Below are 16,447 nucleotides of genomic sequence, written 5' to 3' on the forward strand. Positions count from 1 at the left end.
TCATAGGTGGGAAAGCTGAGACGCAGAGAAATTAAACAACTTGCCCAGTCACATAGCTAATAAGCTGCAGACACGGAATTGAAACCCAGGCAGTCTGACTCCACACTGTAGGCTCTTGTTATTCACTCAACAATATATATCATGATCAGCTTCCAGTGAATTAACATCATCAACAGCATTGTCTTGATTGATGCATGAGATTCCATTTAACCAATCTCCCATTATTGGACATTTGTTTCCAATTTTTCCATGATACAAACACTGCTATGATAAACATACCACTATATACATCATTACATGTCTGTCTTGTTCTTTCCTTAGATAAAGCCTATAAGTAGAATTCTTGGATTATGTTTTTTGAGACTTTTGTACAAATTTTCAAACTGCCTTCCAGAAAGATTTCTTTTTAACACTTACATTATAGAGTGTAAATTTCCATGTGTCACCAGTAATGATTATTATTCTTTCTAAGTCTTTGTCTCTCTGACACAGGGAGAATTGTATTTATTCTTTTTTTAAAAAAAATGTTTAGGGCTTCCCTGGTGGCGCAGTGGTTGGGAGTCCGCCTGCCGATGCAGGGGACACGGGTTCGTGCCCTGGTCCGGGAGGATCCCATATGCCGTGGAGCGGCTGGGCCCGTGAGCCATGGCCGCTGGGCCTGCGTGTCCGGAGCCTGTGCTCCGCAACGGGAGAGGCCGCAGCAGTGAGAGGCCCGCGTACCGCCAAAAAGAATGTTTACTTAATTAATTAATTTATTTTTAATTTAATTTATTTTTGGCTGCGTTGGGTCTTAGTTGTGGCACGTGGGATCTTTCGTCGTAGCGCGCGGGCTTCTCTCTCTCTAGTTGTGGAATGTAGGCTCCAGACCACATGGACTCTGTAGTTTGTAGCACTTGGGCTCTCTAGTTGAGGTGCACGGGCATAGTTGCCCTGCAGCATGTGGGATCTTAGTTCCCCGACCAGGGATCAAACCGCATCCCCTGCATTGGAAGGCGGATTCTTTACCACTGGACCACCAGGGAAGTCCTGTATTTATTCTTTTATAAGTTTAAACTCTTTTTTCCAAAGAGTTATTAGATATTTATATTTCTTCATTAGTGAATAGTCTGTTTTCATCCTATTTTATTGTGAGGGTGTATCATTTTTATTAAGGATACACTGTCATTATATATTAAAGAGGTCGAATTTTTGTCTTATACAAATATTTTCCCCAAGAAATTTTACATACAGATTGTCATTTTTTTTATACGTGAAAGTCTCAAAGACCATTCTTTAATAAAAAGAGGTTCAGAAAATATATGACTTAACCTTTATAAAAACAATTGAGGATGTCCTTCAGCCAGTGATAAATGAAAAAAAAAATTAGAACTCACAAATAGGGAAGTCAGTGTTAACAGGGGATAATTTTTTAAAGTACTATTTGGCGGTCCTTAGGTTCATCTCAAGAAATGCTTTATTTTCATATGAAAATATGAACCACTATGACCTATATGAACTATGGATCACTTTTGCTGTTCATCTATAAAAGTGTCTTTTTTTTTTTTGGCTGCGCTTCAGTAGTCATGGGGCGGGCTCAGTAGTTGTGGCTCGCGGGCTCTAGAGCGCAGGCTCAGTAGCTGTGGTGCACGGGCTTAGTTGCTCCGCGGCATGTGGGATCTTCCCGGACCAGGGATCGAACCCGTGTCCCCTGCATTGGCAGGCGGATTCTCAACCACTGAGCCACCAAGGAAGCCCTATAAAAGTGTCTTTATTAAGATATTTTTTCTTTATAAATGATTTTGTAGAAAAACAAATTCTCATTTTCAGAAATTTGACCTATACCCCACTATCATCCCAAAGGATGGATTTTTAAAACAGGTTGTAATCATGGAAGATGAAAATGCCAAAGGAGAGACTTTATAAGTCTTTTGAAACTTTTTGATGGCTGTCTAAGAGAATGTAGAATCTCTAGAAATTAATTTAATTCAAAAAATTTCCCCCCAAATTTAAAGATACTTCATTTAAATTGTATTAAGAGTCAAATGCTTCACAACTGTGTAGGACTTGGTGTGATCTCAAGTAACTTGGCTTAAAAACAAATTTATTGTAAGAAAATTATCTTCAGTGGAGACAGAGGCCTTTTTCCCCCCTTTTTTTGGTTTGGGAGAGGAAGATGAGAAGTGCTATTTTGGGGACAAGTCTCCCAACAGAAGAGAATCCTTTAGCAGCAAGAATAAACAGCTTTGGCAGAAAGCCACCCTCCAAAGGAAAAGGACTTAGGGCACGTTTTGAACTAGGGAGTAGTAATGAGCTCCAAGGCAAAAAGGATATCCCTGGCACAAGGGGTGGGTCAATACCAGACTGTCTGGGTGGAAATACTGCTTACAAAAGCTCCATAGAGCTGCTTCATTAAAAAGTGATGCATTTTGCGATACACCCCTTTTGCCAGTTCTCTAGGGAGGATTAGTTACTGTTCCAAGGAAGTGATTGTATTTTACTCAGGGCCACATTGTTCCCTTTAGGCTTCATTACAACAACAACAGCAGCAGTTGTAGTAGTAATAAAATATAAGTCCTACAAACCTGGATTGTTTTCTGACCCTTTTCCCTTCATTTTCTAGAAAATAAATCACTTATGCATTTACAAAAGTGGATTAATGATTAATTTGAAGGAGAGTCTCATCTTTCATTTTATAATGCTTTTAAATTCTTTTGTGATGCTGCATATATAGCAAATACTTTTTGCTCATTATATTTCTGGGGCGAATGTGGGTATGTATGTATGCTCACTCATGCATGCATTTAGCTTATATTTTCAAACTGATGTTTTCAGTAGAGGTAATTGCTATTTGTTTGAATAAATATACTTTGAGAGACGGATGAGAGGCAGCCATCCCATCCATGTGTAATTACATGTTTAATTATATGTGACATTGCTCATTTGGTGTGGTTGGATATGATATTTGTGAAGATTTAGCAGGATGGTAAGAAAAGCCAACTATTTGACTTAACCATTTGAGTATTCATTTCTCTTTGATTCCAAATTTCTGGCAGTAAAAACAGTGGGTGGAATGGCAGCAGAGATCCCCATACACATTCCTCCAGAGACAGAGAGAATAGAACTGCTCCAAAGCAAAGTTTCTTTTCTCACTCATTCAATTAACAGTTCTTCACTGAGCATTTACTATATGCCAGATACAGATTTGTTTTCTGTGCCATTCCTTCCTCAGAATCCACTCCTTGCTTTATAAAGGCCTCATTTCCTCCTCCTTCCTATAACCCCAGCAGACACACAGCATCTTTACTGAAAAGGTCTGGGTCTTCCTGCATCGAAACTCAACTCCTGTATCTCCTTCCTCGAAGGCCCTGCTAGGGTGGAGTTTTATTTGTAATAATCTTTTTTTTTTCCCATAAATTAAACCCCAAGATGGAAAAGTATTTTAGAGAAAAAAGAAGAGATTAATGTCAGGAGCATTTTCTCATGTTATACGAACTTGTAAACATTTTAATGGCTGCTTGTTATTCCATTGTATGCCTCAGTTTCTTAACGTTCACCCAAAACTTGGTTCCTAATTTGGATTTATTTCCTTAGGGTGAGATTACTAAGTCATTGTTCATGAATATTTGTAAGACCCTTATACAAATTGCCAAACCATTTTCAGAGAGTTTGTAGCAACTTACGGTCCCATTAAGGGTCTATTTACTGTTCATATTATAGCACCTTTACCCTCATCGAATACTAAAACTTTAAAAATCTTCACTGATTTTTGGGGTTTAATTTACGTTTTTCTTATTACTAGTGAGACGGAACATTTTCTACAGGGTTATTAGACATTTTTCCTTTCTCTTTCCTGGGTTGTCTGTATATGTCCTTTGCCTGTATTTCAAGTTTTTGTATTTTTGTTATTCACTTGTGTAAATTTATTTCATATTAAGGATGTTAACATTTTGTCTTTAATATTTATTTACCAAGTTTGGGTAAAAATCTCTCTGATTACATTATTTGCAATCATATTATCACTTAGAGCATATGGCTTATTTTGTTCAATGAGATCAGCTTTATATCATTTTATGTAGGAGGTAGTTTTCAATGTTTAAAAATATAAGAAAACATACTTTAGAGTCAAGAAAAAAAATCTATTCCAGAAACTTCGATAAAATAAAGGGAGAATGTATAAAAGTTAAATTGCAAGGGACCTGGGTCCTATCAGTGCTTCTGTATTGACATTTGTATTCTTACTGCTTATTACAAAACTGTGAGAGCTGTGCCCAGACGAAACACTTGAGGACAAGTAATGAAATGCTTTGGAATTTACTGGATTCCATATAAAATTCTAGTCATCCCTCATTCCTATACCTCTAGAGGCCCTGAATAGCAGCCCTTCATATGTTCTCCTTTTCCTTTTAGACAATTCTTCCTCTCTTCAGGAAGATGAAGAGGTAGAGATGGAGGCCATCAACTGGCAGGCCAGCAGTCCAGCTATGAACGGACACCCCGCCACTCTAGTGACCTCTGCTCGTTTCCCTAGCTGGGTCACTTTTGATGACAATGAAGTCAGCAGCCCTTTGCCACCAATCACCTCTCCTCTGAAGCCGAAAACACCACCTCTTGCATCTGTGATCCCAGATGTACCTTGTAACTCAACTGGGTCATTTAAGAAGAGGGAACGTCCCAAGAGCACTTTGATGAACTTCTCCAAAGTTCAGAAGCTGGACATTTCCTCCTTAAACCGTCCGCCTTCCGTGCCTGAGGCTCCTCTTTGGAGGGCAACCAATCCTTTTCTGAATGAGACTCTACAGGATGTACAACCCTCCCCTATAAACCCTTTCCGCGCTTTCTTTGAGGAGCAGGAGAGGCGCTCCCAAGACAATTCCATGTCTGGTACCACAGGCAAAAGCCAAAGAGATTCTCTCATTGTCATCTACAAGGATGCCATCAGTTTTGATGATTCAAGCAAAAACCAGTCACACTGTGATGCTGTTGAAAAACTCAAACGACTCCAACTTGAGGATCCCGATCACTTAGGGAGTACAACACTCCCTGATGATGACCCAATAGCCTGGATTGAACTAGATGACCACCCACCAGGTTCTGCACTGTCCCAGCCCAAGGATGGTTGGCCCATGATGCTTAGGATCCCTGAGAAGAAAAACATCATGTCCTCTAGGCACTGGGGACCCATCTACATCAAACTGACAGACAGTGGGTATCTGCAGCTGTATTATGAGAAGGGCTTAGAAAAGCCATTCCGTGAGTTCAAGCTGGAGATCTGCCATGAGATTTCAGAGCCCCGGCTCCAAAACTATGATGAGAACGGCAGGATCCACAGCTTGCGGATAGACCGCGTCACCTACAAGGAGAAGAAGAAATACCAGCCTAAACCTGCCGTGGCCCACGTGGCCGAGAGGGAACAAGTGATTAAGCTGGGCACCACCAATTACGATGACTTCCTGAGCTTCATCCGTGCAGTTCAGGACCGTCTCATGGACCTGCCGGTGTTGTCAATGGACTTGTGCACAGTTGGCTTGAACTACCTTGAAGAGGAGATTGCAGTGGATGTCCGAGATGAATTCTCTGGCCTTGTGAGCAAAGGAGACAACCAGATTCTCCAGCACCGTGTCTTGACACGGGTCCACATCCTGAGTTTCCTCTCTGGCCTTGCCGAGTGCCGCTTGGGTCTCAATGATGTCCTCGTCAAAGGGAACGAAATCGTTTCCCGGCAAGACATCATGCCCACCACCACCACAAAGTGGATCAAGCTCCATGAGTGCCATTTTCACAGGTGTGTGGATGAGGATGTATTCAACAGCTCACGGGTTATTCTGTTCAACCCTTTGGACGCCTGCCGACTTGAGCTAATGAGGTTCAGGACAGTATTTGCCGAGAAGACCTTGCCATTCACACTCAGGACTGTGGCAAGCATCAGTGGGGCAGAGGTGGAGGTGCAGAGCTGGCTGAGGATGTCATCTGGCTTCTCCTCTAACTGTGATCCTCTCACTCAGGTTCCCTGTGAGAATGTGATGGTTCGCTACCCTGTGCCCAGTGAGTGGGTGAAAAATTTCCGCAGGGAAAGTGTCCTGGGGGAAAAGTCTCTGAAAGCCAAAGTGAACCGGGGGGCAAGTTTTGGCTCAACTAGCTTGTCTGGCTCTGAGCCTGTCATGAGAGTAACTCTGGGAACTGCGAAGTATGAGCATGCCTTCAACTCCATTGTGTGGAGGATAAACCGACTGCCTGACAAAAACTCAGGTAGGCAGAGCTTTCTCTTCTGTGAAAACTGCCACATGGTTGTGAAAGAGCTGGGATCAAAGTTCCACATTCTCTTTCCCTATGAAGTGCTGGTTTTTGTTATGTGATAGGAATGATGATGGGGAGGGATGGGGGAATGGGGGACCAGAAAAACAAAAATATTTGAGCAAAGTACTTAACAAACATGCATGACCCAGTTCACTCCATCTTTGTACTCTCTTACTATCACAGTTCTTCCATAAAACTATGCATTATTCTTCTCAGCTGGGCTGCTAAGCAGATTTCCAAGGCAGCTTATGATTCTGTATTCTTTTCTGACTCATTAAAGTTTTATCTGGTGTTGGAAGCTATCCTTTTCCAGATCCTAGAAGGCTTCTGGGCTTTGAAGAGATGTCTGTTGCCCCAAGTATAGGTAAAAGAGCCAGTTTATGGCCAATCATGTGTACAGTACAGGCCAAGAGTTAGATCTATGATTCCAGTCACCCTGTGCAAGGCCTGTCAATCATAACATCCCAAGTTCAGAGCCAGGATCTGGAGATGGGGAAGGGGCTTCTGATCAGACTGAAGATCCAGCCAGGACATGAAGGTCCAAAAGGACTGAAATCCAAAAGGACGGAAAGTAAGGGAAGGGATGTTTAATTTAAACAAAGGAGACAGTTTACTAGCCCTAGCTGGCCTGCTCCCAGCTAGCAGGGGTGCTTCTGTGCTTGAGTGAGCCTGAAGGCAATGACTTTCCTCATGGGTCCAGTGAGATTTGGTGAAATGACAAAACTAAGGAGTAATCAAACCAGCTCTAATAGCTTTGTTTCTTAGAGTAAGTCTGGGTGACCCCAGTGGTAGGCAATAAGCCCATGATCCTGTGACCCTTTAAATCACTTTTCTTGTTTATAATAAACTTCGCTCATCTGTTAAAAAAGTGGGTATTTGGGCCAGAAAAAAAAAAAAAGAAAAGAAAAAGAAAGAAAGAGAGAGGTTTGGAAAAACTGTTGGTTAAAGTCTTTCTCTTATGCAGATATTCTTTTTTCCATTCTCACTATTAAATCCTAACAGTATGATTGGAGTCTTCATTTCCTGTTCTGAGTGTGGAGTGGCTGTGTTACCCTAAATGTAAAACAACGTGAAGCCAAGAAGCAATACGATCTGGCCAACTCCCTAGGCAGGCCAGGCAGTGGACACACACCAGGGCTTTCTTGTCAGACACTGGGTGTAGCAGTGCAAACCGAAAAGACAATTGGACCTCTGTGTTTGAGGCTGGATTTGCCACCCCCTATTTCTAAACTGACAGAATTCTTAACATAAAGTCTTCCTCTCTGAGCTTGCTTATTCATTTCCCTAAAATCAGCACTGTATTCTCCTGGTGATAGCACTGTGATTTCTGCCTCAGCCATGAGGCCGATGTGAATTGATGGCAGAAAGGAGAAACCCTCAATTCTCCTTTGGCACGGATGCCCTTGAGAAGAGAACTGAGGTAACGGGGAAGATTACTGTTTAACCCGCAAGAGGCTTGACATGAGAAAAGACCTCAGGTTTATGCTTACTGGAATTTTTAGCTCTGCAATTTACTAAGCATGTATTCAGATCACTTCATTATGGAATAATTGGATTTTCGAGCTCGAAAGGACCTTGGGGATAACTTAGTCAAACCTCTCCATTCCACAGATGAGAAAATTAAGGACCGGGAGTGACGTGACTCATCACATCCAGGGGTCTTTTTTCTCCATACCACAGCTGCCTCTTAGTAGATGACACAAAACAGACACAAACTCAAAGTTACTTCCACTATGAGGACAGAGATTTTCAGTTTTCTCAGTGTGTACACACATACCCCATTTGTTTCAAAGTTCTTTCTCTCAAATATTTAAAAGTACCATGTGAGGGGCTTTATAAGCAGCAGAGACTGACTGGCTTCTTTTAGCAAAAAGAAATAAATTGTTGGAAAGATACAGGTAGCTCACAGAACTGAAGGAAGAAACAGGCTTCAGAAAGGATAGCTCTTGATAGCAGGAACTGTGGATGTCTCCTCAGGCTGCAGCCTTTGGGACAAACCATCACAGGCCATTTTCTGCCCTTGTGCCACTTCCCAAGAGTAAAAGGGAGGACAGGGCATTTTGACTGACATGACCACCAAGATGACATGCAGTGCTGGGGAAGAGTATTTCTCGAAGAGGAAGAAAAAAGGAAAAAAAAAAAAAAAAAAGATTGTTACCAGAATAAAAAGGGAGCAGATGCAGGGCATGGAATAAATAGTCCTCAGCAACCACTTTCCTTAATGCTTCCCAGCGGGGTAGTGTTAAGTAGGCTCAAGGCCAAGTAAATGCAGCCTTTATACTACATATGTATTTCTAGATTACTGGAACCTTATTTGTGAATGATTTTTAAAATACATAAGGACAGCATAAGGATATTTGGGGATATTTCTCACGTAAACCTACCCCCCACTCAATTACTGCTTTTGCTGTCATGGTTGTGTATTTTTAGACATGAAATCCCCCCAAGAGCTTCTTATTTCTACTTCTGGCCAATGGTATATTTCTGTGTCAGTTCAGGAAATTAATAGCACCCTTTTTCTGGAAACTTGAGATGTACAGGATCTGAATTCCAGTCAGAATGCAAGTTCTTACCATTGCTGGTATTCTCTGTGCCCACCCCTGCCCTCCCCATCCACTGCTCCATCCATGAAGCCAGAGAATTGACGATGATCTGTTAGTAACTGTCCCTTTTCTGAGCTCTTCTTAGTCTTGAGATAGCTTTGGGAAGGTGCCTTTCATAGGCCATTTTTCATAATCCTCACACCTCTACTTATAGTGAAAGAGGACTGAACCTCTGCACATCTGCTCCCACCTGCAGTGGCCCTGCAACCCTAGCCCCAACAGGTAGGATGGTCAGACTGCAGGGCAGCATGGGCCAGCAGGCTGGCATCCTGGGCTTTGTCGGCACCTCAAGTCTGCAGCCACAGCAGGCTTATCCCAGTCAAGCCATCAAAAGGCTAACAAGCTGCCATTGGATTCCAACATGGCTCCCACCAGCAGGGTCCCTCTATCTGTGCTCTCCCAGGACCCCTCCCGTCCTAATCCCAAGAGCTTTCCTTTAATCCTAGAAGGCACCAGAACAAGTTTCTGTGCTTTCCCAGATTGTCTGCCAGGAAACAAAACATTCTGTTCTGCATAGGTAGCTTTCTTTGCTGGAATTCCAGTTCTCATTAGATCAGGTGAAGGGAAAACAATTCTAATATGATTCCCCTTCTATGGAAAATAGAAATCTGAATTTTAATATTAAATTTTCTCAGCTTCATCAAGGAAGATGACATAATGTGAGCTCATTAGTTCATTAACATGAATTAAATTGTATTAGCTTTCAAAATTGTACTTCCCTATCTGTCCACTAGCCCTACACATGCATTAGCTGATGCTAGAACTCAAGAGAGAATGTTGCTTTCATAGAATTTTCTGTGAATATGCTTTGGTGGGGTGAGAAGAGGGGGGTCAGTTTTGTGGAAAGTTATGATTTTCAGTGTTCCAACCATGTGTAAATAAGGGTAATTAGATAAAACTGTTGTTCAGGTTGCTATTGAATTAAATTAAGAAACTCCTCTAAATACTTTGTAATGATCTAAATCTATAGCAATCTATTGAGAGGAGTGTAGGACATAATTTGGAGTCAGTTAGATAATGAGTTTTATTCCCAGTACTACAAGTTAATGGCTGTGTGACCTCAGGCAATTTACTTAAACCTTTCAGAGAAATCTCAAGTTTCCTCTTTTATAAAATAGGGTTATTAACACCTAGCTCATTAAGAAAGGAATTAGTAATGTTTTTAAGTGTTTAGCACAGTCTCTGGCCTGTAATAAGTGTTCAGTAAGTGACAGCTATATAATTACATCTGTGGTACACAATTTTAAAAAATTGGATTCATTTTCAAATAATGTAATTTTTACTACTACATATATCTTAAATTCCTTTCCTAAAAAACTGCAATTTTTTCAATTAATTTTCCAAAGTATTACTCTTTAGAAAGACCCATTGAAATATGTTACATTTGTGAAACAAAGCAAAACAAATACTTCACTCTGTTATGTTTTCCTTGGAGAGCGGGTGTGTATGTCCTCAGGCTCCGAGATTAAAAAGTCCTGCCCAGACCAATAAAGGAAATTGGAACTGTTTATTTGGGGAAACTGGGATAACTAAGGGCTGTTTCAGTTACATAATGAAGCCAGAGTCACATGGTTTATCCACAGTGAGTTGCTTTATGGGTTTCTTACAGCTTCCTTTTTCTCCACCCCTGTCACCCTGCAAACCTGTCTTGAGGTTTGAGGACTGTGAGGTTATGACTCAGACAAACGGGTTAAGAACATCTGGGAGTCAGACTGCTGGGTCCAGTTCTTGGCTCTGCCACTTTCTCGCTATGACCTTAGGCAGTTGACCTTACCTCCTGAAGCCTTAGTTTCCTCATTTGTGCAGCGTAATAATTATGACCTCAGGGGACGGTTATGAAGAGAGAGAAGTGAGAGAATCTGCATAAAGCACAGTACTTGGCTTAGAGTTATCAACAAACGTTTCCTGTTACATCTGATGAGCGAGGACGATGCTGCGGTGGTGATCGTCATAGAACTAAGTTCTGACTCTTTTCCCTCAAATAATCTAATAACAATCCTCAAATGAAAATCAGACCGTAAGTTTGCCTTCCAAATACAGTAGAACTAGCCATAGATTTATAGAGTTAAATAGCGGTAAGGGACGATGCCTGGCATTATCCAGCCTCCCCTTTTCCACCCCCGCCCAACTCGCCACTTCACACATGAGGAATTGAGGCCTGGAGAGAACAAAAAGGACTTGGGTGTGGGATCTCTGCACTTAGGAGAACTGCAGGCCAAACCCAGGTATCCTGACTATTAGTCTGTATTCTCTCCAGCGTTCCACGTGCTTCCCTAAAGCATATGTGCTGTTTCTAAGGGCTTTGTCATTTTTATATGCTGTTCACCAAAAAAACATGCCAAAAGCATTTAAAAAAAAATATCAAATGCTGGGCCTCCCTGGTGGCGCAGTGGTTGAGAGTCCGCCTGCCGATGCTGGGGACATGGGTTCGTGCCCTGGTCTGGGAAGATCCCACGTGCCGCGGAGCAGCTGGGCCTGTGAGCCACGGCTGCTGGGCCTGCGCGTCCGGAGCCTGTGCTCCGCAGCGGGAGAGGCCACAACAGTGGGAGGACTGCATACCGCAAAAAAAAAAAAAAAAAAAAAAATCAAATGCTATTAAGAAAATTCATCTTCCGAAGGAAATTGATGATTTTGCTCCAGGTGGCCGTCTTTGATGTTTTATTAGGTGCTAAGTGCTGATCTCTTTTATTCCTTTCTGCCAATATACAACCTCTATTTCATAGTATTTACACTGTGTTCACACAGCACTCTGACCTGAGCAGGCAGAAAGCACTCCATTTCTCAGGTCATGGGTTTTATTGCTAGGATACCAGGCTACTGTAGTCAGATGTTATGTCAAAGGGTCTGAAGCACATGCAGTGTGATTTCTGCCGAGGCAGATTCTCTGCTCATAGTTGGATGCTCTTAAAGACTGCCAGGCCTCCTTTTGTTTGTTATTGAGGCTCTTCCACTTCCTCCCCAAAGAACCTGAACCCTAGATTCTTTGTCTTTCTTTCATAGCTTCTGGTCACCCACACTGTTTCTTCTGCCATCTTGAACTTGGCTCTGACCGGGAAGTGCCTTCCAGATTTGCCAATCACATTAACGTCGAGTTCAGCATGCCTACAACTTCTGCCTCCAAAGCTGCCGTAAGATCCATCTCTGTGGAAGACAAGACCGACGTCAGGAAGTGGGTCAATTATTCTGCACACTACAGCTACAAGGTAGCCTCGGGAGGCATCTGGCTCATGTTTCCAAGTCTGTCTGTGCACCCCCATGCCCTCCCCCTTCTCATTCCTTTTAGCAGTGCCTGCCCAGGGTGCAGGGTATTCTCCTACCACCTTGCAGGCGGTTTACCATGCATAGCTGTGGTTGAGTCTGCCCTGAGTTAAATGAATAATCTCTCTAGCAGGCAAGAGAAAGGTTGGAAAGAGAAGTACAGGCTGATGAAGGAGGAGTATATAATGTCTTCAGTCGTCATGAACAACAGAGTAATGGGGTAATGGGATTATTATTACTCATTTGTCATATAATTTATTTGCAGGGGAGTGAGTTTGGAAGTGGAGAGAGGGTCAGGAAAATGCTAACCCAAAGCATATATTTCAGCTCCAGGTGTTGATGAAGTGGATCTGAATGAAGTTTACATAGTGAAGTATGACACTATGTATGACAGTATGTCATAGTGAAGTAATATACCAAGTCATACAACCTGGTCACTGGGCTATAACTGGACAAACTCAAAAGCCAGGCAAGCTTCTATAATAGTAACAGGATCAGGGCTGTGAAGGAGGAAATGAAGTTGGAGATTTCCGACACAAATAGTATTGTATCCTGAGTAGTTAGAAATTCAATAGGAGATTATATGCCAAAGACGGAAAACAGGGGGTTACTGAAGAAGGATTTGGCAAAGTGGTTTAATAATTTTCTATTCGTAATAGCATCCTTAGATTTATATGATCATTTAATTGTTCTTTAAATATTTCCTTACTTGTGTGATTTAAAACATTAAACTACCAAAAAGAACAAATACTCCATCTTGTGGCCAGGAAAGAACCCAGCACTTTCCTCAAACATGACCCTAGTCAACTGTTCTGTCTTGAATTGTTTCCCTCATCATAAATGTCCAAGTGGTATTGAGAAGAGCGGCTTTAATTATGAAACTCCTTCAGCTCAAAGGATTCCCTGCCTGATTTATCAAAGGCTTCAGATGAGGTATATCACTCTCAAGGCAAGATTAATTTATTAATCTCTTTACAGTTACAGCTACAGTATTTTCCAAAAGATATAGGCAGAACCATAAACACTACAATACCTATCCATTTGGAGACTTTTTAAAGGGATAAAATAACGGAGAGTGTAAAGAGCCAGCTGCAAAGGAATTCATTCATTTGATAAACCTTTGTGATTGCCTGCTGTAGGCCCATATTATAGGCGTACAATAGTGAACAAGGGCCTGCCCTGTCCTACGAAGTCTGTGGTGTAGCGGGTCCAGGGTGTAGTGGGAATATACACAGAGGAGCACCTGACTCTACCTGGTGAGTCAAGAATAGCTTCACAGAAGAGGTGACCTTTGAGTATCTGTGTAAGGCAAAGAATAAGAATTTTCCAGGTGGACTGAGAGGGAGAGGAATTCCAGACCAAGCAAAGGGCATGTGCAAAGACAGAGCCATAATATACACATGGCCAGTAGCTTGGTGTGACTAAAGCCCAGAACATTAACCAAATTACAAGGACTCTCAAAGAACCTAGTGAGCTTTTCTCTTTTGGTTTATTTATTTGTTGGGATGTTTTCCTGATATTTCTTCTGATATTTCTCTGCAACTTTTATTCTTGACAGGTGGAAATTGAGCAAAAAAAGAGTTTGAAGCCAGACTTTGAAGGAGATGAAATGGAAAATCCCAAGGAGTGTGGGGTCCAGTGACGAAGCCCTACTGCAGGGGGCCCTGACCTAAGCATCACGACAGGATGTCTTCCTGAATAGCTGAAGTTCAAGGCACTGCCTACCATGGCTACTCCACGTTGGGAACAGTGTATTGGACCTCCCTGTTTGTAGTTACCTGTATTCTAACAGGAAGCCCTAAGGTGCTTGCTTTGGAGAGGCTCTGATCATGCCTGAAGCACCTGCATCACCTGACTTTTTGGAGCTTACTGTATAATTAAGTCTCCTCTCCACTCTGCTTATCTCACAGCACTTGGGTATGGTTTGTGACTGATAAAGTCAGGAAAAGAAACTCCCAACATCATTGTTGGCGTGATTTCCTTCCGATGTTCATCTGTTACTTACATCAGTTTCTGGAAAAGAATCTTGAGAAGTTAATTAACTAAGACTCCATCCCTGTCACTCCCCTTAGAAAAAGTTGAGAAAAGGTACAAAACCGATTTCCTCTTTGGGTCTGCTAGACCTTTCATAGGTGTCTCCATTCTTCAAATGTTAACACTGTGCAACAGAAGTTTTTGAGATGCTTCCCTCCTGGTTCTAGATAGTGTTGACTGAAACACTTTTTCCATCTTTCTAAGGCATCAGTCCCAGGGTTCATCACCCTGAGTCACAGTAGACAATGGAAAAAAGGCACAAGAGGACACTTCTAAATTCTGTGAGTAGCCCCACATTCTGCGAAGAGTGGCTATTGAAGGGAAAGCAAAATTGAGCTTACTTTTCTTCATTCTGGGGAAAAAGAACATTCATTGTAAGATTATCTTCAATTCAGGAGACAGCTTAAATCTCAGTGAATTTCCAAATTCACACTGAAAAGTATAGGCCATGTTTGATTCCTGAAACAGATGGATACATGTATCTCAGGCATTTGTCAGGGGCATTTGGGAACTCTTTTTATACCTCATAGCCAATAGACAGCTGCGTGTCTCTTTAACTCAAACTTTACAGGAAATATAAGTTGAAAAGATCATTTTAAAAGCCGTTCAAAACTGAGCTTGTATGAGCTTTTCCTAAAAATTCAGAGTTTGATAATCACAGTATTGTAATAGATCTAAAAGGCAGAAGACTCTAGGGTAGAGATGAGGGAAAGCCATATTTTTCTAATGTTGGGAACACTAAATCCTGATTCCAAGAATCTAGGACACTCAATATTCTTTCTCTTCATCTGTTCCAGCTCACATTCTGTACCTCTGCATCCCAAAGAGGATACGAGCTCAACAATTTAAAGCAGCTTTAACCTGCCTTCCTGTTTCTCCCATGAAGAATAGAGTAAGGGTTATCCGATTTGTAGATGACATAGAAATAGACATATAACTAGTCTGTTGACTGGCAGATTCGGGATTAGTTCATTCCATGAATATTCACTGAATTCTATGTATTGACATTAGGATATAGAAATCATTGTAATTTTTTGAAATACCTGAACATAAGACTGAAACTAAAAGGATGAAATTAAATAGGCATTAGTGAGAAACGCTATATTCTGAGTTTCTTAAATGCAGCCCACTAAGTACAAAATGGGGTACCTACGTGTGTACGGATGTGTGTGTTTACCTGTGTGTGTTAATGGGAAGGGTGTTGGAAAGTCCTGGTTTCACAGCAGTTTTTGTATAAAATGTTTTCTTGGGGAAATGAGCTCAGTTTTGAATCGGGAGTATATCATAGCTATTCACAAAACTAATGCATTCAGCCTGTGGTAACAGAAGTCTAGGGAGTCCTGCATGCTGCACTGGTCAGCCCACATCTGGATGAAGGGCTGCATTCAGTTCTGGGAACCACATTTTAAGAGAGATGTTAATAAATTGATTGTGTCCAGTCAGGTGGCCAGGGTTGTGGAGAGTGTGATTATACATGGAATAGGGGAATACTTCCTCTGAAGAACAGAAGGTATAGCTGGAAAGGGAAAAAGAGGGAATGATACAATAGCTGCCTTGAAATCTCTGTTGAGCTATAAAAGGGGAGAGGAATTGGACTTTTCCTGTGTTGCTTCAAAGGGCAAAAAGAGGAGCTTTATAGATGACAGATGTTTGCTTCAATATAAGAAAGAACTTTGTAATGAGTTGTTCTAAAGAGGAATGGACTCAAACAGTAAAACTTCCAGTTGCTGCAAATGCCCAAAGGCTAAAATAACCCATCCTAAATGCTGTGAAAGGGACTCTTAGATTGGATTTGGGTTAGATTCTTAACAAGATCCCTTCTACATATAGGTTTCGTTTCAACAGTATTAGGACTCCGTTTTTAGTTTGATAAGTGGTTTTTCATGCTCTTTGAAATACAGTGGAGTCCCCTAGAGGTCTTTGTCAACTGAGGACTCCAAGGCCTAGCCCTTCCCCTGTTGTGCTAAAAGCACATGAGATTCCTTATAGAAACACTGAAATGGGTTGAAGTGTTGGCAAGGTGAAGGTCATTCTAGCACCTTCTTTACCCAAGGTTAGCACCTGTGCACCCTCTCAAGATCTCTGCTTCACCTGCTAGCATCACATGTGTATCGGTGGTTGGACGCTTTTTTCCTGTTGGTTATTTCTCATTGCCTTTGTACTTTCACCTGGACATTTTTTTTTTAAACCAAGGGATGGGGAAATCCCTTCCATGCTATCTACATTCAGCAATCATATTATCATTCATTTTTAAAAACCTACCACCTTGATTTCATCAG

General features: G+C 41.6%; 1 protein-coding gene across 3 annotated transcripts in view; it reads left to right on the forward strand.

The window, feature by feature from the left end:
- The window catches only part of STON2 (stonin 2), a 139,298-nt gene extending 124,782 nt beyond the window's left edge, over window positions 1-14,516 (forward strand). For all 3 annotated transcript variants that reach the window (XM_060004102.2, XM_060004103.2, XM_060004104.2), the window contains 3 exons: window positions 4,387-6,225; window positions 11,877-12,079; window positions 13,693-14,516. In XM_060004102.2, the coding sequence (XP_059860085.1) occupies window positions 4,387-6,225; window positions 11,877-12,079; window positions 13,693-13,776 (2,126 nt within the window). In that variant the 3' untranslated portion in view covers window positions 13,777-14,516. The remainder of the gene's footprint in view (window positions 1-4,386; window positions 6,226-11,876; window positions 12,080-13,692) is intronic.
- Window positions 14,517-16,447: the final 1,931 nt, after the last annotated feature.

Source organism: Delphinus delphis, chromosome 2, assembly GCF_949987515.2.
Source record: "Delphinus delphis chromosome 2, mDelDel1.2, whole genome shotgun sequence".
NCBI classification, from domain to species: Eukaryota; Metazoa; Chordata; class Mammalia; order Artiodactyla; family Delphinidae; genus Delphinus; species Delphinus delphis.